This window comes from Callorhinus ursinus, unplaced genomic scaffold (genome assembly GCF_003265705.2).
Source record: "Callorhinus ursinus isolate GAN/ISIS: 27379988/994484 unplaced genomic scaffold, GSC_fseal_2.0 scaffold49, whole genome shotgun sequence".
In the NCBI taxonomy this organism is placed as follows: Eukaryota; Metazoa; Chordata; class Mammalia; order Carnivora; family Otariidae; genus Callorhinus; species Callorhinus ursinus.
In genome coordinates this window covers 4,119,591-4,144,739 of record NW_027397111.1, presented here as the reverse complement: position 1 = coordinate 4,144,739, position 25,149 = coordinate 4,119,591, and the positions used below count along the sequence as shown (strand labels likewise).

Sequence of the window (25,149 nt, the reverse complement as noted above, 5' to 3'; positions counted from 1 at the left end):
TAGGGAAGGAAACAAGCATCAAAATCCAGGAGGCACAGAGAAGCCCCCGCAAAATCAGTAAAAATAGGCCAACATCCTGACATCTAATAGTAAAACTTACAAATCTCAGAGACAAAGAGAAAATCATGAAAACAGTGTGGGACAAGAAGTCTGTAACCTATAAGAGTAGAAACATTAGATTGGCAGCAGACTATCTGCAGAGAACTGGCAGGCCAGAAAGGACTGGCGTGATATATTAAGGGTGCTAAATGAGAAAAATATGAAGCCAAGAATACTTTATCCAGCTAGGATGTCATTCAAAATAGGAGTGATAAAAAGTTTCCAGGACAAACAGAAACTAAATGAATTTGTGATTACCAAACCAGCCCTACAAGAAATATTAAAAGGAATCCTCTAAGGAAAGACAGAGCCCAAAAGTAACATAGACCAGAAAGGAATAGGGACAATATACAGTAAGTCACTTTACAGGTAGTACAATGGCACTAAATTCATATCTTTCACTAGTTACTCTGAATGTAAATGAGCTAAATGCCCCAATCAAAAAAACACAGGATATCAGATTGGATAAAAAAGCAAGACCCATCGATATGCTATCTGCAAGATACTCATTTTAGACCCAAAGACACCTCCAGATTTAAAGTGAGGGGGTGGAAAATCATTTATCATGCTAATGGAAATCAAAAGAAAGCTGGATGGCAATCCTTATATCGGACAAGTTAGATTTTTAAACCAAAGACTGTAATAAGGGACGAGGAAAGACACTATATCATAAAGCATCTATCCAACAAGAATATCTAACAACTGTAAATATTTATACCCCTAATATGGGAGCAGCCAATTATATAAGCCAGTTAATAACAAAATCAAAGAAACACATCAATAATAATAATACAATAATAGTGGGGGACTTTAACACCCCCTCACTGCAATGGACAGATCATCTAAGCAAAAGATCAACAAGGAAATAAGGGCTTTGAATGTCAGACTGGACCAGATGGACTTCACAGATATATTCAGAACATTCCATCCTAAAGCAACAGAGTACACATTCTTCTCGAGTGCACATGGAACATTCTCCAGAATAGATCCCATACTGATCGGGTCTCAACCGGTACCAAAAGATTGGGATCATTCCCTGCATATTTTTGGACCACAGTGCTTTGAAACTGGAACTCAATCACAAGAGGAAAGTTAGAAAGAACTCAAATACATGGAAGCTAAAGAGCATCCTACTAAGGAATGAATGAGTCAACCAGGAAATTAAAGAAGAATTTTAAAAATTCATGGAAACAAATGAAAATGAAAACATAACTGTTCAAAAATCTTTGGGATTGCAGCAAGGGCTGTCCTAAGAGGAAAGTATATAGCAATACAAGCCTTTCTCAAGAAACAAGAAAGGTCTCAAATACACAACCTAACCTTACACCTAAAGGAGCTGGAGAAAGAACAGCAAATAAAGCCTAAACCCAGCAGGAGAAGAGAAATAATAAAGATCAGAGCAGAAATCAATGAAATGGAAACCAAAAGAACAGGAGAACAGATCAACGAAACAAGGAACTGGTTCTTTGAAAGAATTAATAAGATTGATAAACACATGGCCAGATTTATCAAAAAGAAAAGAGAAAGGATCCAAATAAATAAAATCATGAATGAAAGAGGAAAGATCAGAACCAACACTGAAGAAATACAAACAATTATAAGAACATATTATGAACAACTGTATGCCAACAAATTAGGCAATGTGTAAGAAATGGATGCATTCCTAGAGATGTATAAACTACCAAAACTGAACCAGAAAGAAATAGAAAACATGAACAGACCCATAACCAGCAAGGAAATTGAAGCAGTAATTGAAAATCTCCCAAAAAACAAGAGCCCAGGGCCAGATGGCTTCCTAGGGGGATTTTACCAGACACTTAAAGAAGAATTAATACCTATTCTTCTGAAGCTGTTTCAAAAAAATCAAAATGGAAATAAAACTTCCAAACACTTTCTATGAGGCCAGCATTACCTTGATTCCCAAACCAGACAAAGACCCCACTAAAAAGGAGAATTACAGACCACTATCCCTGATGAACATGGATGCCAAATTTCTCACCAAAATACTAGCCAATAGGATCCAACAGTACATTAAATGGATTATTCACCACAACCAAGTGGGATTTATTCCTGGGCTGCAAGGGTGGTTCAACATTTGCAAATCAATCAATGTGATACACTACGTAAATAAAAGAAAGGACAATAACCATATGATCCTCTCGATAGACACAGAAAAAGCATTTGACAAAGTACAGCATCCTTTCTGGATTAAAACTCTTCATGGTGTAAGGCTAGAGGGACCATACCTCAATATCATAAAAGCCATCTATGAAAATCCCACAGTGAATATCATTCTCAATGGGGAAAAACTTTTCCCCTAAGGTCAGGAACACGGTAGGGATGTCCACTATCACCACTATTGTTCAACATAGTACTAGAAGTCCTAGCCTCAGCAATCAGACAACAAAAAGAAATAAAAGGCATCCAAATCAGCAAAGAAGAAGTCAAACTCTCACTCTTTGCAGATGACATGATACTCTATGTTGAAAGCCCAAAAGATTCCACCCCAAAATTTCTGGAACTCATACAGGAATTCAGCAGAGTGGCAGGATATAAAATCAATGCACAGAAATCATTTGCATTTCTATATACTAACAATGAGACAGAAGAAAGAGAAATTAAGGAGTCAATCCCATTTACAATTGCACCCAAAACCATAAGATACCTAGGAATAAACCTAACCAAAGAGGCAAAGGATTTGTATGCAAAAACTATAGAATACTCATGAAAGAAGTTGAGGAAGACACAAAGAAATGGGAAAAGGTTCCATGCTCACGGACTGGATGAACAAATATTATTAAAATGTCTATGCTACCTTGAGCAATCTACACATTCAATGCAATTCCTATCAAAATACCATCAACTTATTTCACAGAGCTGGAACAAATAATTCTAAAATTTGTATGGAACCAGAAAAGACCCCAAATAGCCAAAGAAATGTTGAAAGATAAAACCAAAACTGGTGGCATCACAATTCCAGACTTCAAGCTCTATTACAAAGCTGTAATCATCAAGACAGTATGGTACTGGCACAAAAGCAGACACATAGATCAATGCAACAGAATAGAGAACCCAGAATGGACCCTCAACTCTATGGTCAACTAATCTTCAATGAATCAGGAAAGAATATCCAATGGAAAAAAGACAGTCTCTTCAACAAATGGTGTTGGGAAAACTGGACAGCCACATGCAGAAGAATGAAACTGGACCATTTCCTTACACCATACACAAAAATAAACTCAAAATGGATGAAAGACCTAAATGTGAGACAGGAATCTATCAAAATCCTAGAGGAGAACACAGGCAACTTCTTTGACCTCAGCCGCAGCAACTTCTTGCTAGACACATCTCCAAAGGCAAGGGAAACAAAAGCAAAAATGAACTATTGGGACTGCATCAAGATAAAAAGCTTTTGCACAGCAAAGGAAACAGTTGACAAAACCAAAAGACAACCGGCAGAATGGGAGAAGATACTAGCAAATGTTTTATTAAATAAAGGGATAGTATACAAACTCTATAAAGAACTTATCAAATTCCACACCCAAAGAACAAATAATCCCATTAAGAAATGGGCAGAAGACATGAACAGACATTTCTGCAAGGAAGACATACAAATGGCCAACAGATACATGAGAAAATGCTCAACATCACTAGGCATCAGGGAAATACAAATCAAAACCACAATGAGATACCACCTCACACCAGTCAGAATGGCTAAAATTAACAAGTCAGGAAATGACAAATGTTGGCGAGGATGCGGAGAAAGGGGAATCCTCCTACACTGTTGGTGGGAATGCAAGCTGGTGCAGCCACTCTGGAAAACAGTATGGAGTTTCCTCAAAAAGTTGAAGACAGAGCTGCCCTATGATCCAGCAATTGCACTACTGGGTATTTACCCCAAAGATACAAATGTAGTGATCCGAAGGGTCACCTGCACCCCAATGTTTACAGCAGCAATGTCTACAATAGCCAAACTATGGAAAGAGCCCAGATGTCCATCGACAGATGAATGGATAAAGAAGATGTGGCATATATATACATATATATATATATAATGGAATATTATGCTTCCATCAAAAAAAAAATGAAATCTTGCCATTTGCAATGACGTGGATGAAACTAGAGGGTATTATCCTAAGCGAAATAAGTCAATCAGAGAAAGACAATTATCATATGATCTCACTGATATGTGGAATTTAAGAAATAAAACAGGATCTTAGGGGAAGAGAGGAAAAAATGAAACAAGATGAAACCAGAGAAGGAGACAAACCATAAGAGACTCTTAATCTTAGGAAACAAACTGAGGGTTGCTGGAGGGGAGGGGGATAGAGGGATGGACATTAAGGAGGGCGCATGATGTAATGAGCACTGGGTATTATATAAGACTGATGAATCACAGACCTGTACCTCTGAAACTAATAATACATTATATGTTAGTTAATTGAATTTAAATTAAAAAAATTTTTTAAGTATTTATTTATTTGACAGAGAGAGAGTGAGAGAGAGAGCACACACAAGCAGGGGGAGCAGCAGGGAGAGGGAGAGAGAGAAGCAGACTCCCTGCCAAGCAGGGAGCCCAATATGGGACTCGATCCCAGGACCCTGGGATCATGACCTGAGCCAAAGGCAGATGCTTAACCGACTGAGCCACCAGGCACCCTAAATTAAAAAATGTTTAAAAAATAGAAACTTCTATTTAATTTAGGTGGTTATACATTTGGGATCTATTTGTTACAGCAGTTTGCTCACCCTAACTAATTCAGAAATGAGTACCTTTAAATGACATGCTGACTAGCAAAAACCTAGAAATGTGGAGCAAGTTCTTAGCCATAGTAGATGGTAAGAAAATAGATTTCACAGGTTGGAAAGACAGAATCCATATTATGCAACAGCATGCATTTGAAAAAATATTAGACTATGCATCTAATCAAAGAATCTTTCTGTAAAGAAAAGCAAGGAAATAATGGTGAATATAAAAGTAAGGAGGTGATGATGAAGGGGGATGTGATTAGGAAGAGTTTATAAGGAATTTCCAGGGCATTGGCAATATTCTATTTCATAATCTGAGTAATGAATAATGGGTGTTTTATTTTATTTTATTTTATTTTTAATTTTTTTTAAAGATTTTATTTATTTATTTGAGAGAGAGTGAGCCAGAGAGAGCACAAGCCAGGGGAGTGGCAGAGGGAGGAGAAGCAAACTCCCGGCTCAGCAGGGAGCCTGATGTGGGACTTGATCCCAGGACCCCGGGATCGTGACCCAAGCTGAAGGTTGACACTTAACCAACTGAGCCACCCAGGCGTGCTGCTTTTTTAATTTTTTTCTTAAAAATCTACATATATATGTTTCTGAATATATAGTAAGTTTTACTATTTAAAAAGTAAAAACATATCAATATCAAGTAGATTTTTTTTCCTTGGCATGCAAAAATATTTCATTTTAATCACATTAATGAGCTAAAATTACCTATTTTTGGAGACATAGTATTTTATAAAGTTTAATACCCTTTTGTAATTTCAGAAGAACTCTTAGAAAACTAGTTATAGAAGGGAATGCCATCAGTTTCTTAAAGACCATTCTCTTGTTGAGAAATTAAAGACACTCCCACTAAAGTCAAGAACACAATAGGGAGGGCACCTGGGTGGCTCAGTTGGTTAAGCTTTCAACTTTTGGTTCTGGCTGTGGTCATGATCTCATGGTCGTGGGATAGAGCCCCATGTCGAGCTCTACACTCAGCTAGGAGTCTGCTTCTCTCCCTTTCCCTCTCCCTCTACCCTTCCCCTTGAGTGTGCTCGCTCTCTCTCTCAAACAAATAAATAAATCACTAAAAAAAGAAAACAATAAGGACGCCTACTATTATCATTCATTAACATGGTATTAGAGGGACTGGATAATACTGTAAGGAATGAAAAAGAAAAAAGACATGAGTAACCAGATGAAGAAGAGAAATAAGTGTTATTTTTTGAAATTATACGATCATCTACATAGAAAATCAAATGTAATCAAGAGACAAACCATTAGAATTAATAAGACAGTTCAGGAGGGTTGTTATATATAAGATAAAATTATGAAAATGAATAATGTTCCTCTACACCAAAAATAACCAACTAGTAAGTGTAATGAAAACATAGATATCTTTCACAATAGCTACAAAACTATATAGTATTTAGCAATTAACGAAGGATACATAAGATTTTTTCAGAGAAAATGTCTATAGACTCTATTTGTCATAAAAAGAAATCAGAATAGATGAAGAAGAATCTTACTATATTGATGATAGGATGATATAATAAAGATAACAATCCTTCCTAAAATTAATGTATAATTTTAGTATGATCTCAATCAAAATTGGAGCTGTATTTTTTTAGAAAAGAACTCAACAAGCTTCTAAAATTTGTATGGTAGAATACAGGTCTATAAAGAAGATGAGGGCGCCTAGGTGGCTCAGTTGGTTAAGCGACTGCCTTCGGCTCAGGTCATGATCCTGGAGTCCCGGGATCGAGTCCCGCATCGGGCTCCCGGCTCAGCAGGGAGTCTGCTTCTCCCTCTGACCCTTTCCCCTCTCATGCTCTCTCTCTATCTCATTCTCTCTCTCAAATAAATAAATAAAATCTTTTAAAAAATAAAATAAAATAAAGAAGATGAGTGTTTGTGTACTTTATATTGCAGGAATAAACAAATACATCAATAGAATAGAATGAACAGAGCTCAAAAATAAGCCTATGTTAATGACATCAGCAAGATGGTGGAATAGAAAGTCCTCAGCCCTCATCCCTTCACAGAAACACTGATTTAACCATGATATACAGAGCAAAATTTTTTTTTTCAAAGTTTTTTTTTTAAGATTTTATTTATTTATTTGACGGAGAGAGCACAAGCAGGGGGAGCAGTAGAGGGAGAAGCAGGCTTCCTGCTGAGCAAGGGGCCTGATGTGGGGCTCGATCCCAGGACCCCGGGATTATGACCTGAACCAAAGGCAGACGCTTAACCCACTGAGCCACCCAGGCACCCCCAGAGCAAAATGTCTTTATGAGAAGTCTGTATTCCAGTTAAGAAGTTGCAATACCCCAGAGAAACACAAAACCGAACACAGCCACATTGAAATGGGGGCCATGAAAAACTCAGAAAAGAATCAACATGTTCCATCATCATGCCCTGTGTTCCAAGATGCCTATCTGACATTCAGCAAAGAGCACTTCGGCTTCACCTGCTTCAAGCATTTGGAGAGGGAGAATCAGGACAGCCTTTTCACTTGGCCCCAGTGTCCTGACATCTCTTGGATCCGGAGAATCCAGACCAACATGGCCCTGGGGAAACTGGTGGCTGAAATCAAAGTGATGATGCCTCTGATAAGCAGGTGGTGCTGGATGCTGAGATTCTCTGTGAATATGATTCTGGATCTAGCCACAGCCAGTGATTCCTCATATTCTCTTAAAGACCTGCCGAATATGGGAGTTAGGTAGATCCAGATGAGACCACCAGAGTGCCAAAACATTCATCTCTGCTGTTTGTGTCCTGGGGTCCTCCTGCTTCACCTCTGGCTGCCACTACTGGGAGGTAGAAGTTGGAGAAACACTGGAATGGGCTGTGGGTGTTTGCAGGGCATCTGCTTATTATGAAGGGTCTTTCCTGGTATCCTCAGATCTGGGGTTCTGGGTTGTGAGCCTCAAGCAGGGACATGAAGCCACTGCCAACACAGACACTGAGACTGTTCTCCACATGAACCCAAACTTGCAGAGGTGGGGAATTTCCTGGATTGTAACCTGAAAGCCATTTCATTTTTCAGTGCCACTTACAGTTTCCATGTACGTGCCTTCATAAATATATCTTCCTCAGAACTTCTTCATCCACTTTTCTGACCTGGGATCCTAAGAGACTGTGAGAATGTACAACCCATGAAGATCTATGCCAAGGAAGCTACAGATGTTGCAATTTGGCCACAGTCCTCTCAAGGAGACATGATCCCTGTCTAAAAAGAAGACCATGTAGAATGAAACTGATAGATCATACACTCCTGAGCTCTTCTGTTAGTAGCAGGAGTTTATATGGTTGAGAAAACTATTCAATTTGTTTTACTGAAAAGGAAGCTTTAGGATAAGAATTGCAAAAATTAATCATTGATTTTAAAACCTGACTATTCGGGCGCCTGGGTGGCTCAGTCGGTTAAGCAACTGCCTTCGGTTTAGGTCATGATCCTGGGGTCCTGGGATCCAGTCCCACATCGGGCTTCCCCTGCTTGTGCTCTCTCTCTCTCTCTCTCTCTGTCAAATAAATAAATAAAATCTTTTAAAAAAAACCCTGACTATTCTAAATACTGGGCTTTGCTTGGGATGAAGTTGAACTAGACCCAACAGGCCCAGTTTAAGGGCAGGCTGTTTCTTTCTCCAGCATGTCCTTGGAGGGGCCACCTCCATGAACTGCTACTTTAAAACGGAACCAAGAACTTGTTTCTGTAGAGTTCTGTATAGTCTGTGTTGGATACTCACAGGCCCAATCCCTGAAGACTTGGGAAAGAAGATTTCCTGTGTATGGGCCACATGGGGAGGAGAATGATAGGGCTAGAGACATTCAGAGGGACACAATATCCAAGGATTAAGTTAAGGGATAAGACAAAGTCAGGGAAGAGTGACTTGTGGGCCCCCATCTGAGACTGACCTTTCAGGGACTGAAAGTTGATTCAAAGAGCATAGTAAAGCAATTTTTCACTCCCTAAGAGTAATAAACAAACAAACAAACAAACCCATATTTACATGGGAACTTAAGATATGATTTTTAAAATTATCTACAAAGCTATGGGGAAATAAAAATTGTTTGATAGATGGCATTTGGAACACTGTCCATAATAATAAAGTTGCAACATAACATTTTGTCATACACAAAGTTAGACTCCAGAACAATAAATACTTAAAAGTGAAAGGTAAACCTCTAATGCGGATGTAAGAGATAACTTTGTGACCTAGGATTGGGGAAAGACTTCTTCAATAAGACTCCAAAACACAAACAGTAAGTGAAAAATTGGTATATTTGTGTCCATCAAAATTAAGCATAGAGTTAGTAAATACATGATACACTGGGAGGAAATATTTATGACATTGAAAACCAACAAGGAATTTGTATTAGAATATGCAAAGAACTCAAAATTAACAGGGCCAGAAAACGAATTAAAAATTGGCAAAAGAGGGTGCCTGTGTGGCTCAGTTGTTAGGCGTCTGCCTTTGGCTCGGGTCATGATCCCAGGGACCTGGGATTGAGCCCCACATCGGGCTCCCTGCTCCACTGGGGGCCTGCTTCTCCCTCTCCCACTCCTCCTGCTTGTGTTCCCTCTCTCACTGTGTCTCTCTCTGTCAAATAAATGAATAAAATCTTTAAAAAAATTGGCAAAGGATATAAAAAAAAGTACACAGACAGGGAGGCCCAAGGGGCCAACATGTAGAGAGAAGTTCAGTCTCACTAGTAATCAGAGATAGGCAAATTAAAACAATAAGTTAACTACAAATGTAGGGATCCGAAGGGAGTACGTGCACCCCAATGTTTATAGCAGCAACGTCCACAATAGCCAAACTGTGGAAAGAGCCAAGATGTTCATGGACAGATGAATGGATAAAGAAGATGTGGTATATATATACAATGGAATATTATGCAGCCATCAAAAGGAATGAGACCTTGCCATTTGCAATGACGTGGATGGAATTGGAGGGTGTTATGCTGAGTGAAATAAGTCAATCAGAGAAAGACATGTATCATATGACATCGCTGATATGAGGAATTCTTAATCTCAGGAAACAAACTGAGGGTTGCTGGAGTGGGGTAGGTGGGAGGGATGGGGTGGCTGGGTGATAGACATTGGGGAGGGTATGTGCTATGGTGAGCGCTGTGATTTGTGCAAGACTGTTGAATCACAGATCTGTACTTCTGAAACAAATAATGCAATATATGTTAAGGAAAAAAAAAAGTAGACGATAGCAGGAGGGGAAGAATGAAGGGGGGGAAATCGGAGGGGGAGACGAACCATGAGAGATGATGGATTCTGAAAAACAAACTGAGGGTTCTAGAGGGGAGGGGGTTGGGAGGATGGGTTAGCCTGTTGGTGGTATTGGAGATGGCACATTCTACATGGAGCACTGGGTGTTACGCACAAACAATGAATCATGGAACACTACATCAAAAACTAATGATGTAATGTATGGTGATTAACATAACAATAAAATTTTTAAAAAACCAAAAAACAATAAGTTACCACTTACCATCAATGGGACAAAACTTTTTATAAATGCATATACTTCCAATTGTAGGTGGAAATAGGCAGAAATGCCTCATTCTTCTAGTGTGACTAGAAACTGTACATGTAATTTATAGGCAGTCTTGAGAAGCTTGTTTATGTATCAGGATTCTGCCCTTGGGTAAATATCCCAAGGAAATTCTCACACAGTTCCTTAAGGGGACATATTCAAGAATACTCACTGAGAGGGCACCTGGGTTGCTCAGTTAGTTAAGCGACTGACTCTTGGTCTCAGCTCAGGTCTTGATCTCAGGGTTTTGAGTTTGAGCCCCACATTGGGCTCCACGCCCAGCATGGAGTGCCTTGTGTGGGGCCCTGGCTGAGGGCCCCACACAAGGCACTTAAAAAAAAAAAAAAGAGTATCAGTGAGGCTTGACACTACCAAGGAGCTAGAGGCACCGTCCACACCACCTTCTAGTGCTTATTCTTGTATTAGACGGTAGGCAGGAAAGTTGAAAACTACATTCCCCAGACACCTCTGCAGCTAAGGTTCTAGAAGAAATTTAGGTTCGGTCAATCGTATGCACTCCTTTGAGGTTGGGCAGACCTAAGTAAGGTGATTCTTCTACTTCTCCCTTTCTGCTGGCAAGTACTGTTGTTGGGGGCAGAGGGGGCTGATTTTGTTGTGCTAGTGCTAGCAGATTCCAGCAACAAGGCACACTAGATGTCAAGAAGAAAAGTGCTTGCCATCTGTTTCCTCTGGGGTTGGTCATAGCAGGTACAGTTTGTTTCTGGAATAGCAGTAGGAAGCAGCTGCCTCCTGATCAGGGCAGTCTCAGGATAATATCAGTCAACTGCTGATATTAGAAGAGAACAACTCTCTTGGTGACTTTGTGAGTTTTTCCTCCAAGTTTAAAAAAGAGTCTATTTTCATCAGCATTCTCAATGATTGTGTAATGAATCCCTTTCCATTTAAACTAACTGAAGTAGATTTTGTTCTCTGCGTTTCAACCAAAGCCTGATGGATTCCACCAGGATGCCTGACATTTGTTAATATTCCTCTACATTTTGCAAAATTTACTTGCCATTTCAGTCCCATCTCAGTTATTCCCTACATCGGGAAGATCTGTTCCCTTCTCTGTGTATCACTGTGTTGTGCATTTCACATGTAATATTGTAAGTACTTGCTGACATCTCTGTCTTCCTCATTCGAACGTGAACTCTTTGAGGCCAGGATGGGGTCTTAGTCCTCGGTGACACAAGGCATACTTTATTTTTTTAAAAACATTTTTTAAAGTGTATTTATTTTTATTAGTAATCTGTCCACCCAATGTGGGGCTCAAACTCATAACCCTGAGATCAAGAGTCACGTGCTTTACTAAGACAGCCAAGGCCCCACACAAGGCACATTTTAATTGCACATGTAGACACTGTATTGGACAGCACAGAATCTAGAACATTCCCATCATCACAGAAAGTTCTTTTGGATAGCATTGATCTAAATAGAACAAGGCTCTGTGTTATACACTTCTGGAGTATCTTGTACTTTTCTTTCATAGTGTTTATCAAAACTAAGAATGAATTAATGTCTGTCTTTCCTACTAAATTGTAGGCCCCATTAAGATAGGAACAGTGTCCATTTTGCTTACCAGTATATGTCCAGTGTCTAATACAGTACATGACAAATAAAGGACAGTAAATCGATATTTGTCAAATGACAAGTGAATGAAATTCTATTCTAATAAATACAAAAATTCTGTTCTTTGAAATTTGGGATTCAGACTACTGTGTAGACAAATGCTTTTTCAAGTTTTGGACCACTTTCTGCCTTTCCTTGCTGAGCATTTCCTTTCCTGAAATGAAGACAATAGTATCTAGCTAGTGGGGATTTGAGGACCTAGTACTTTGGTAGTATTAAAAGGATGTCAAAATATGGGAATGCGAGACACATGATTAAAAAATCATCTTGCATTATTCTTCGACTCAAGATCAATTTAAACATTTTGGTATTACTCATAACCCCAGAAAGCATTCTTATAACAAGTGAGAAATACTCAACTTCATTTATTTAAAATCATGATCATTAAATTTTTTATTTTGCATCATAAGATGGGAGAGAGGTTAAAAGGGCAATTTTATTCTTTTATAAATTATGCAAAAACATAGTTTAAAAAGAATAAACAATAGAAATAGAATACTTAAAAGAGCTCTTAAATGAATTAAAGTAGAATCAAAATAATTAATTAAAATGTCAGCTATCAGGGCTAGCAATGGATTAGATGTAAATTTTGGTGTTTATTAATCTTAAGAGCTTGAAAATGTTAGCAGCATGTAATATTGTTGCCCAGTGCTGTTTATAGCAGTGCTCTGATATATCTGTCATCACTGGGATTTAGCTTTAGTTAATACATCCACATCAGCTTTGTCAGCTTCTCCGAGACTTTTCTGATGGTTCTCAACCAGGACATTGTCTTCCTTCTTCCGGGGCCTCTGGGACCCACCATCTCTGTGCACTATCGGAGCTCCAAGGGCAACAAAGTTGTGCACATCCTGCAGCTTCTTCCGAAGCCATTCCACCCTCTCCATGGAGCTCAGGTGTTTGCCCAGGTTATGCATAAACTGTATCTCACTCACAGATCTCTTCCTGGAGGGAACAGAAAGAGGGAGGATCACTCCATTAGCTCTCCTCTTCCAGATCATAAAGCCAACCTCAGAAAGCCAATTCCCATTCTCTCACCATGCAGAAGAGGTTACAATACTTACTTAACAGGTTTCCCATCTGATTTTGCAAGAAAACAAATTGCAAACATGACAATCATTACTTTAACCATGTCTTTTGCAGACAGCATCTTCACTAAAAGGAAAAGCAAAAAGAAAGTATTTAAAAATATTTTTAATATGCCAAAATGTACAATTAAATTTATAGTAGGTATCATTACAACCATACAACTGTGCAGAGAGTGTTACAACAACTAATTGAATTGGTTTTCATGAAAGACTTTATTTTACAGATACATTAGTATATATTTGTATATATTTTATACACACATAATTTGATTTAGGAATCAGATAGATTAGTTTGCTTTCTTAAGTATCTTTTTGAGAATTTTGGGCAAGTTTTAATACATGAATTTTAAGCCACATGAAGAATGGAAAGGCTTCCTTTTTAGAATTTCCTCCCACATTTTATGTTGGTTATGATTAAGTGCTTATAATTTGCTTGAAGATGGCTCTCTTTCTCTTTAAAGGTTTTATTTATTTATTTGACAAAGAGTGTACAAGTAGGGGGAACAGCAGAGGGAGAGGGAGAAGTAGGCTCCCCGCTGAGCAAAGAGCCTGATGCGGGGCTTGATCCCAGGACCCTGGGATCATGACCTGAGCCAAAGGCAGATGCTTAACCTACTGAGCCACCCAGGTGCCCTTGTAACCACGTAAATTACTAATACTGTTTATTTACTTAGCAAATTTCTTTTTTCATAAGTTAACTTCATTTCAGGCACTGCAATAATAACCATAAATACAAACTTAATGGGGTCTGATTTAGAGATTTTTAATGAATTAATGCACACCCCTATCATTAAAAAGAATGTGTGAAAGTATTTTAAAGTCATCTACTTAATTACTTGTTTACAGATATAGAGCCCTGACTCCATATGGAATGCTTGTCTGTCTTACTCAACTAATTTTATTAACAGTCTTGTTTGAGTATAATTTTTAGCACTTTCCTCTTTTGCTCGTAAGGCTTTCATCTCAAAATAGAATAGTCTTACCTTAATCTGCATTTCAGTAATTGCAAAGCCTATTATTACAGAAGTGCTTTTTCTTAATGCTTGACGTTCTCTATTTTAACATACATAGGAGGTCTGTGTACTCATATTTTAAAGGGAAATAGCGTCATTTAGAAGTCACATTAGAAACATTATAATCTACTATGTTTATTTTCACTCTGTAATATAAAGCTATTGATGGAGTTACAAATGAAGATTCTTTAGTGTTGGTTTATGCCAGGAAGAGGCACTATAGCTAGAGGATAGGAACATTGCTATCTAGTCCTGGCTTTGTCACGTTCACCTAGTAACTTAAGACATCTCTCCTTGGCTTCCTTGTTCTTAATAGAGAGAAGAGCTTCGTATAAGAATGCCATGAAAAAGCAAAAGAGCAGTTGTAAAACACGCTTAAAATTCACGTACAGTTTTCAAAATAGCAAATTTGGAAAGGCTTTATGTAAAGGGATTATCCAGCAGTAAAACTGCATTTTTCCAACTATAATACATAGATTTGAGCTTTCTATGAGTTATAAAACAAACAGTTTAGATAAAGATATCCTGAAGGACAAACGAATTTCAACACAACTTAATATTTGTATTGGTTATTTAAATCAGAATTACTCATTCTTTACTAGGCTGTTCTATTTCAAAATTTCAGAGCATATCATGCCAAATTTTAATTATTTTTGTTTAATTTCAGATGAATTTAGAAAAAGCAAGGCATCTTGAAAGACCTGAATCAAAAAAGTTATGATTAAGAGCATTTTAGCAGCATAAATTTATTTTGTACTGTGGCATTATATATTAAACAGAATTCAAACTGTCCCTTAATAATTTACCTTGACAGCATTTTTATAGAAAATAGTACACATTATATAATTGCTCAATTATGAAAAAAAATCTCAAGTAAAATTTAAAAGAGAAACTAAAGATTACTCACCACACTATGTCTTGTGACAAGATCTTTCAGGTGTATTGGCAGCTGATGCTTTCTCGAAGTTGAATCAACTTGTGAAGGCCGATGAACCGTAGACCCTCAAGTGTGACTTTTATATACAGGTATTCCACTCACCAAGAGAAGCTTTTTTATTGTCACAGATAATGTCACTCCCAGTTCTCTGGATTGTAACTATAGGTTCAAAGTCACACACACACCCTCATTGGGCGGTGCCCATCCCTCTCACATTTTAAATAATTGGATATTACAAGGAAAACAACGTGGGCCAGGAAAAAGAGTTTATGCAAAGATTTCTAACAAATATCGAATTATAATTCTGACTGGATTAATGAATTTATAATATAAGAAAGACTGATTTCAAAGGTTAATGGTAAAGTTATTGTACGAAAGTAAAATCTGAAAATAAGTGTATTGGTTAGAGCCACACTATTGGTATAATTATTGCGAGGATTATAAAGAATCACATTATGTTATTCTTTTTTTTAAGATTTTATTTATTATTTGACAGAGAGAGAGAGAGAGAGCACAAGCAGGGAGAACAGCAGGCAGAGGGAGAGGGAGAAGCAGGTAGCCCAATGCGGGACTCGATCCCAGGGCCCTGGGATCATGACCTGAGCTGAAGGCAGCCGCTCAGCCAACTGAGCCACCCAGGCACCCCATCATTATGTTATTCTTACTTTATAAGCCATTTTCAATCAATCCATATTATTCCTGGTCATCTTTCCAAAAAAAAAAATAGATATAGTGCTTTTCTTAAAGTGTTAAAAATATTTTGAGAAAATGCTTTGTATGTAATTAATTTTAAAGCTTTAAATGTGAAATTACTTTAAAATTCATTTAACTTAAATTTCATTTATATATTTTAATTTGCAAGGAAAACACTTGCTAAGCACTATCTGCCAGACTTCATGTGTATTATCCCATGAAGTAAGTCTTCATCGCCATCCTTTAAAGTAAATACTGTTATTAGCCCAACTTTCACATGAGGAAAACTAAGGATTGGAAAGTGGAGAAGACGGAGTTCAACAAAAGTCTTTATGACTCCAGAGCCATTCTGATTCTTACTATCTCAGTGTCTCCCTAGAAATGTAGCTCTTCTTTGCATTCCAGTCGTTAATTGGCCTAGCCTTTTGCAGCCTCCCGACTGAAGTCCCAGCACTGGATTCATTTTCTTAGGTCTGCTCCTATCCAGGTTGCAGGTTATGCCCTTTCCTGCTAACCATTGCCAAAGTTTGACTCTACACCAAGTACAAGCCAGTTCAAGTTTGGACAGTACCTATACAGAGTCTAGAATGAGCGATATGTATTAATCCTCTTCGCTGGGCAAACCTCATCTAGAGTGTATGTCCAGACTCCCTCTCAGAAGTGCTACAGACAAACTACAACGTGACTAGAGGATATGAACCACATTGCTGAAAATGTTGGAAGACCTGACATATGAGAAGCAGTTGAATGAAACTGGAAAAGTCTGGAAAAGACTTGGGGTGACCTGGGCACCTGGGTGGCTCAGATGGTTAAGCATCTGCCTTTGGCTCAGGTCATGATCCCAGGGTCCTGGGATCGAGTCCCGCATCGGGCTCCCTGCTCCTTGGGAGCCTCCTTCTCCCTCTGCCTGTCTCTCTCTCTCTCTCTCTCTGTCTTTCATGAATAAATAAATAAAATCTTAAAAAAAAAGACTTGGGGTGACCGTAAATAGCTGCTTTTAATTTTTTTTTTTAAAGATTTTATTTATTTGTCAGAGAGAGACAGAGCACAAGCAGGGGGAGAGGCAGAGGGAGAAGCAGGCTCCCCGCTGAGCAAGGAGCGCGATGTGGGACTCGATCCCAGGACCCTGGGGTCATGACCTGAGCCGAAGGCAGCCGTTTAACTGACTGAGCCACCCAGGCGTCCTGCTGCTTTTAATTTTTGATGGCACTATCACAAGGAAGGAATATTTACTGTGGTTTAAGGAAGAAAGGACTGAGTTTAATGGTTAAAGATTACAAGAAGGCAGATTTGAGTTGAACTTGGACATTTTAACTATTAAAATAAGGAATCAAGGGGTGCCTAGGGGGCTCAGTTGGTTAAGCATCTGACTCTTGATCTTAGGGTCATGAGTTCAAGCCCTTCATTGATCTCCACACAAAGAAAAGAAGGAATCAGGTACCTTCTTAGGTAGTGAGTTCTCCTACACTGCAAGTGTTCAAGTAGAAGCTTCATGAGCATTTGTCAGTATAGAGATTCATACATAGCAGAGGTTTGAACTAGGAAAAAAAATCTGTAAAAAAAATCTATTATTTGGTCTTTTTGAAGACCTCTTCTGATGCAAAGTCTACACGTGATGTTTGTGTACCATTTTTTGGTTATATACTGTTGAGAGGAAGGAGAATTGGAAATGCAAATGATTTTATAAACACATTTTCGTCATTATTATCATGCCATGTTTAACATTTTAATGTGTAGATTTTTCCCACTTCTTTGGGTAGGTTTGACATAATTGACAGCTTTCCAGGAGCAATGCTATTAGTGCTTTTACTGTGTTCCTCCTACAGCAAGTAAATAAGAATAAACTGTCTTATTAAAGACAACCACAGTGTTAAACTAGTTTTTCAGACAAATAAAGCAAACAATTTAAACAAGGTTCACTTGTTCAAAAAATGCATTGAGTATCTATATCAGCTAAGAGCTATGTTAAGCACTAGATGATTGAGACATGATCTCTGCTCTCAAGTTTAACACATAATTATAATATAATATGATAGGTATTATAATAGAGATATGAAGAAAGGCTTATACAAGCACAGATGAGGAAGTGGCTAAATTTCCAGAGTTGTTGGAAGCTATTTTACTGAGAAGCTGAAATGTTCTCCAGGATGAGTGAGTTTTCCTCCAGAGGTGAAAAAGAACAGCGCAAACAGCATACGCAGAGGCATGGAGGCAATGAAGACTGAATATATGCTGGTAGAAGAAGAAGCGAGATGAGCAATGATCCTATAGAAGATCCTTGGGTGCAAGCTGCAGAAGGCATTTGCAGTCCTTTCTAAATTCCTGCATGTTAGTAATATTTTTGTGTCTCTCAGATTTTTTAAAGGACTTTCTGACCTTCCCACCAAGAAGAGATACAGCTGCCAAGACTTGGCACATTGTTTATCTGAACCATCAGGGTCTGGGACTGCAGTCATTAGATAGAAGGACATCATTTAAGAAATAAGAAGGCTAGGGGCTATGTGGGCACAGGAGGCTGATGTCACATTGACAGAAAAGCTGAGCACAGCTTTTTGCTTTAAAAAGCTCAGCCTTTCTTAGTGCTCTCAAGTTCTCTGAAACCAGGATCAGACCATCTACTGTATTCCTCACATTTGGGAAAGATAAAAGGGCCATGTGTTTCCTCTTGCATTATGGGAGGTTTACTTTTAGACTGATACTTTTTCCTTCTGTTTGCACAGTAGGAATTAGTATGGCTTTGGGGACTTAGCATCAAGAAGAAACTTCCAGGGCTAGGAAATCCAGCTACAGTTCTCCTGATTCCAGACAGATTAGATGGTGTCTAAACAGTTGACTTACTCTTTTGTTTTAAGCTCCTCTAGGGATATTGAGCTACTGGGTTCTTTTTAAAATTTCTTTATTATTGAAGTGAACATACAGTGTTATATTAGTTTCAGGTGCCCAACATAGTGATTTGACAATTCTATTCATTATGCATTGCTCACCATGGTAAGTATAGTCACCATCTGTCACCCTACACCATTATTAGAATATTATTGACTATATTTTCTATGCTTTATTTTTCATTTCCATGACATATTTATTTTAAGAATTGGAAGTTTATATATTTTTTAAAGATTTATTTACTGAGAGAGAGTGTAAGTGCAGGGGGGAGAGGCAGAGGGAGAGGGAGAGAGAGAATCTCAAGCAGACTCCACACTGAGTGCTGAGTCCGACATGGGGCTCAGTCTCAAGACCCTGAGATCGTGACTTGAGCCAAAACCAAGAGTTGGGCGCTTAACCGACTGCTCCACCCAGGCACCCCAGAAGTTTATATTTCTTCATCCAGTTTCACCTATTTTACCCATTCCCTGCCCCTCTGGTAACTACCAGTTTGTTCTCTGTATTTATGAGTCAGTTTCTGTCTGTTTATTCATTTGTTCTGTTTTTTAGATTCCATATATATGTGAAATCATATATCTTTCTCTTACTTATTTCACTTAGTATAATATCCTCTATGTCCGTTCATTTTGTCCTAAACAGCAAGATATCATTCTCTCTCTCTTTTTTTAAAGATTTTATTTATTTATTTGACAGAGAGAGACACAGAGAGAGAGGGAACACAAGCAGGGGGAGTGGGAGAGGGAGAAGCAGGCTTCCTGCGGAGCAGGGAGCCCGATGCAGGGCTCGATCCCAGGACCCTGGGATCATGACCTGAGCCAAAGGCAGACACTTAATGACTGGGCCACCCAGGCACCCAAGATATCATTCTCTTTTATGGCCGAGTAATATTCCATTGTGTATATGCATGCATGAGTGTGTGTGTGTTTGTATTTGTGTGTGTGTGTGTGTGTGTGTGTACCACATCTTCTTTATCTATTCATCTATCAATGGACAATTAGGTTGCTTCCATATCATGGCTATTGTAAATAATGCTGCAGTACACACAGGGGTGCAAATATCTTTTTGAATTAGTGTTTTCCTTTCTTTTTATTTTTTTATTTTTTAAAGATTTTATTTATTTGACAGAGAGAGACACAGTGAGAGAGGGAACACAAGTAGGGGGAGTGGGAGAGGGAGAAGCAGGCTTCCCGCCGAGCAGGGTACCCGATGCGGGGCTTGATCCTGACCTTAGCCAAAGGCAGACGCTCAACAACTGAGCCACCCAGGCGCCCCAGTGTTTTCATTTCTTTAAATACCCAGTAGTGGAATTACTGGATCATACAGTAATTCTATTTTTAATTTTTGAGGAACCTCCATACTGTTTTCCACAGTGGCTGTACCAACTTACATTCCTACCAACAGTGTAAGAGGGTTCCCTTTTCTCCACATCCTCGCCAACACTTGTTACTACTTGTGTTTTTGATTTTAACCATTCTGACTGGTGGAGGTGATATCTCATTGTGGTTTTGATTGGCATAATGTTGGGTGATGTTTAGCATTTTTCATGTGTCTCTTGGCAATCTGGCTGTCTTCTTTGGAAAAAATGTCTATTCGGGTCCTCTGCCCATTTTTAATTGGATTATTTGGGGGTTTTTTTGGTGTTCATCTGTATAAATTCTTTATATTTTTTGAGTATTAACTCCTTATCAGATATATCATTCACAAATATCTTCTCCCATTCAGTAGGTTGCCTTTTTGTTTTGTTGATGGCTTCCTTCACTATGCAAAAGTTTTTTATTTTGGTATATTTTCAATGGTTTATTGCTACTTTTGTTTCCCTTGCTGGAGGAGGCATATCCAGAAATATGTTGCTAAGGTCACTGCCTATGTTTTCTTTTAGTTTTATGTTTTCAGGTCTCACATTTAGGCCTTTTTTTTTTTTTTTTTAAGTTACAGCATCTTAACTTTTCAGATCCCAATTTCTGCATCTCAAAGTAGAATACTACCCTCCCTCCTTTGAGTTATAAGCTTTCATATGAGCTATCATATGTGAAAGTGTTTTGCATATAATTGGCATTCAAAAAATGCGTGTTGAAACTAAATCTGAAGGGAAAGTGTTCCCTGCCCAGAGGGTCTACCTCACTCCAGGAGTTCCCAGTAATAAATGTGGAGTGTATTGAGCAGCTGGGCCCAATCTGTGCTCAGCCTCCAAGATCTGCCAGCCCCTGATGTGCAAAGAATTCTGAGGCAGTAGGCAGCTAGGATGTGGATAAAATGCACTCTGAATTTGCTAATTTCACAAGGAATTGTAAAATTTAAACTAATCATTTTTAGTTAGTTTAGATTAAGTTTCAGATTAGTTTAGTTTAGATTAAGATTAAGTTTAAGATTAGTTTAGATTAAGACTAATCATATATTTGCATTCTCGGTAACAAAATGTGCGGAATATAATTGGAGAGTGGGCCCCCACACAAGTTAACAAACTGACAGGTGGCCTCAGAAGGTACGTTCTCACACCAACCGAGCAGCACTGTGCAGTGGAAACGCTCAGGACCTGAGTAGGGAAGATGAGGGCAAAGATCCAAGCTCTGGCACTTACTAGCTGCACAACCCAGGACAAGTTATTTCATCGCAAAACCTTAATTTCCACACAAAAATAAATATAAATTACCCCCATAGAGTTATTGTGAGGATCAAATAGAATAATGCATATCCATACACTTTGTCAACTGCGTACATAGTCTTGATTAAAACCATGATTAACGAGGCGCCTGGGTGGCTCAGTCATTAAGCACCTGCCTTCAGCTCAGGTCGTGATCCCAGGGTCCTGGGATCGAGCCTCACATCGGGCTCCCTGTTCAGCGGGAAACCTGCTTCTCCCTCTCCCACTCCCCCTGCTTGTGTTCCCTCCCTCGCTATGTCTCTCTCTGTCAAATAAATAAATAAAATCTTTAAAAAAATAAAAAATAAAATGTATTTAAACCATAATTAACAATAATAACATTGTTTTCGTGAATCCTGTTGAAGTGACGTAATTCCAGTTTGGAGTTTTCTGTGTCCTTTCCGAGCTGAATGCAGTGCACTTTAAACATCACAGAGCTGCTGTAAAGGCTACACCTAGAATGCTATTGACTTCATCTTTCAACAATGAAGAGAATCTTCAGTATTGCCTAACTCAACAAACTGTCCAGAAGAATGCTCTAATGGGTGGGAAGAGAGGCACGAAGATGAGATTCCGTATTTTCCCTGCGGGGAAATTCTCCAGATGTCTACGGCACCAATAAAGTATTTAAAAAGTCACTGTGAGACTTAATTCCAAACATACTCATGCGGTTGGTTAGTTGGTGAAATCAACTAGAGGGAAGATCACAGTGGAAAGAGCAGCAGGGGTGCAGTCAAAAGACCCAAGTTCAGATCGTAGCATTACTAGGGTCACCAGATTCAGCACATAAAAACACAAGACCCCAGTCAATAATAACATATTGTATACTTAAAGTTTTATTAAGAGGATAGATCTCTTGTTAAATGTTCTTTACACAATTAAAAAAAAAGAATTTGAAAAATGCCACAGGACACCCAGTTAGATTTGAATTATTTCTAATTACCTGTGCATATGTACACTGAGATAAGAGAAAAATAGTGTATGGGACATACTTATACTAAAAAAGTATTTGTGTTTGTCCAAGATAAATTATAAGTATTTACAGTACATACCTCTTTAATTATATTTCCCTGAATATCGACTTTTTCTTACTGTTTCCTGTTTTGCAGAATTCTTAAATAAGGTTTCTTGCAGTGACAATTTATGCTCCAATTACATTGTAACATGGCTTCTACATCCAAATTATATTGTTCTTTTCTGCACTGAACATACAGTAATGAGAAAACATGCTCAACATTATCATATGAGCTGGTGTCCTGAACATCTACTGAAATAAACTCAACAACTCTGGGAACTGCTCTTCAATGTGATTTGTTAAAGCATACAATACCATCCATCTTTCCTGGCAGGAACTGCTTTGCCACTCTTCAGGATTACATTTCATCTCTTGATTAGTGACTTTTAAAATTGTTGTCCACTGGGGGAAAAAAAAACAAACATTGTTATCGATCATGATTCCCTTCTTCATCACGACATATACTGATTTCACTTGTTCCCACACTGGATGAGTGTTTAGGAATATCTATGTAAAGCAATAAAATTCTTCAAGGGGGGAATCCATTTGAAAAATAGCTCTGACAAGTGCCATAATCATTGTTCACTTGTCCACTTTGAGTGGGAATTCCTTTTCCTCTTCATAAAAAATGTTCCTTTTAAGAACAGGTACTTAAAGGGATCTAATTCTCATCAACTCTTTAATATATTCAATAAGTCCTTTTTAGCAATGGAGCACTTTAATAACACTGCTCTTTTTTAATTTGCATAATCTTACTGTTAAAGAAATATTGACAACCATGAACAAGAAATAAGCAGGCTTCATTCAATGGAGTATTTAAAAACTCAAGAATTTGGGGGAACTTTTCTTCAGAAAGTATAATTTCTTTTTTTTAAAGATTTTATTTATTTATTTGACAGAGAGAGACACAGCGAGAGAGGGAACACGAGCAGGGGGAGTGGGAGAGGGAGAAGCAGCCTTCCCGCGGAGCAGGGAGCCTGATGCGGGGCTCGATCCCAGGACCCTGGGACCATGACCTGAGCTGAAGGCATACGCTGAACGACTGAGCCACCCAGGCACCCCCAGAAAGTATAATTTCAACATGTCAGATAGACTGAGGATCCTCTTTGTTAAACAGAGTCAATGGCTTTTTAAATGTGAGAGAATTAAATAATACCAAATGCCAACAGAATAAAAAAAAAATTAATCATTATTTTGAACAGAATAAATACTGAAGGTTAGATGGTCATGTCTGTCCCAATCATGGTCATGAGGCTGGCTGTCCATTTAGCAGGGGCTGTGGATAGAGGCAACTTTTCTTTCTTTTTTTTTTTTTTAAGATTATTTATTTATTTATTTAACAGAGAGAGAGACACAGCGAGAGGAAACACAAGCAGGGGCAGTGGGAGAGGGAGAAGCCGGCCTCCCACGGAGCACGGAGCCCGATGCAGGGCTCGATCCCAGGACCCCGGGACCATGACCTGAGCCAAAGGCAGACGCCCTACGACTGAGCCACCCAGGTGCCCCAGAGGCAACTTTTCTTAAAAGGAGCTCTGGGCAAGGCAGTCAATAACATACATCTCTATCTTATAGAATCAACCCATGCATCAAAGTATTTGCTTTTAAAAATGTTTGAGAGAAGGAGCATATCTCCCCACTCCTTAAGTGTGGAGTGACTTCTTCCAAAGAATACAGTATAGAAAGGGGGAAAAAGAGTAGCTTTATAGTGAAGAAGCCTGAAGAACACTACCGGTGATCAAGGTCAACATCAACAGTGTAAGTCATGTTGATAGAATTTACCCTTGATATTATGTAATGAAAAATGGCATTTTTTCCTCTGTGATTTTGCATATCCCCAGTCTAATCATGAGGAAACATGAGGCAAATTCTAATTGAGGGGCATCCTACAATATACCTGACTAGTACTCCTCAACACTGTCAAGTCATCAAAACAAGGAACATCTGAGAAACTGTCACAGCCAAGAGGACCCTAAGGAGATATGATGACTAAATGTAATGTGGTGTCCTGGATGGGATCCTGGATCAGAAAAAAGGATATTAGGTAAAAACTAAGGAAATAATAATAGACCATGGTCTTTAGATAATTAAAATGTATTGATGTTGGCTCATTAATTATAACAAATTATCATACTAATGTAACATGTTAATAATGGGGGAAACTGGGCACCTGGGTGGCTCAGTTGTTTAGCGTCTGCCTTTGGCTCAGGTCATGATCCCAGGGTCCTGGGATCGAGCCCTGCATCGGGCTCCCTGCTCCGCGGGGAGCCTGCTTCTCCCTCTCCCACTCCCCCTGCTTGTGTTCCCTCTCTCGCTGTGTCTCTCTCTGTCAAATAAATAAATAAAATCTTAAAAAAAAAATAACAGGGGAAACCATGTGTGTGGGGGGTATAGTGGAACTCTCTGTGCTATCTGCTTAAATTTTCTGTAAATCTAAAACTCTTCTAAAAAATAAAGTCCATCAATTAAAAAAAATTCAAGGAGCTATAGCAGGCAAGATAAATAAATGAGTGTAACTGTCGGAAAAAAAGCTTACTAATTGAATTAAGAATTAAAGACACGACTTAATGCAGCAAAATTCAGAGTGAAAGATTTTTTTAAGTTATCTGTTGTCACTTTCCACCGCACTTTATGCTATACATTGTCTTATTTGGTTCTCAGTAAATACTGTTTCTGTCTTTAAGTGAAGCTTAGACTTATGAAGTTACTGGTTCAAGTTTACTCAACTAGTGAAGGGACATAGCCAGAATTTACGTCTGTGTCTCCTATATCCATGACTTTTTCCGCAATGTCATACTGCAGAGAATAAAGGTCAAAAGAATGAAAGCAGGGGTGGGGGATGGGTTAAATAGGTGGTGAGGAATA

At 38.6% G+C, this 25,149-nt stretch overlaps 1 protein-coding gene across 1 annotated transcript; it reads right to left on the bottom strand.

Annotated features, from left to right (window-relative positions):
- Positions 1-12,700: 12,700 nt before the first annotated feature.
- Positions 12,701-22,391, bottom strand: PTH (parathyroid hormone). Its single transcript, XM_073883029.1, has 3 exons — positions 22,325-22,391; positions 13,082-13,172; positions 12,701-12,962 (listed from the first exon to the last, which is right to left on the bottom strand). Exons 2-3 carry the CDS (start codon positions 13,165-13,167, stop codon positions 12,701-12,703), a joined length of 348 nt encoding a protein of 115 aa, XP_073739130.1. The 5' UTR covers positions 13,168-13,172; positions 22,325-22,391.
- Between the last annotated feature and the right edge of the window lie 2,758 nt (positions 22,392-25,149).

What these genes read in the sequence shown, in the direction of transcription:
- PTH (XM_073883029.1), bottom strand. Translation starts at nt 13,167, where the DNA reads ATGCTGTCTGCAAAAGACATGGTTAAAGTAATGATTGTCATGTTTGCA. An exon ending in TCAGATGGGAAACCTGTTAA is followed by an intron (nt 12,963 to 13,081) that starts GTAAGTATTGTA and finishes TGTTCCCTCCAG; the next exon opens with GAAGAGATCTGTGAGTGAGA.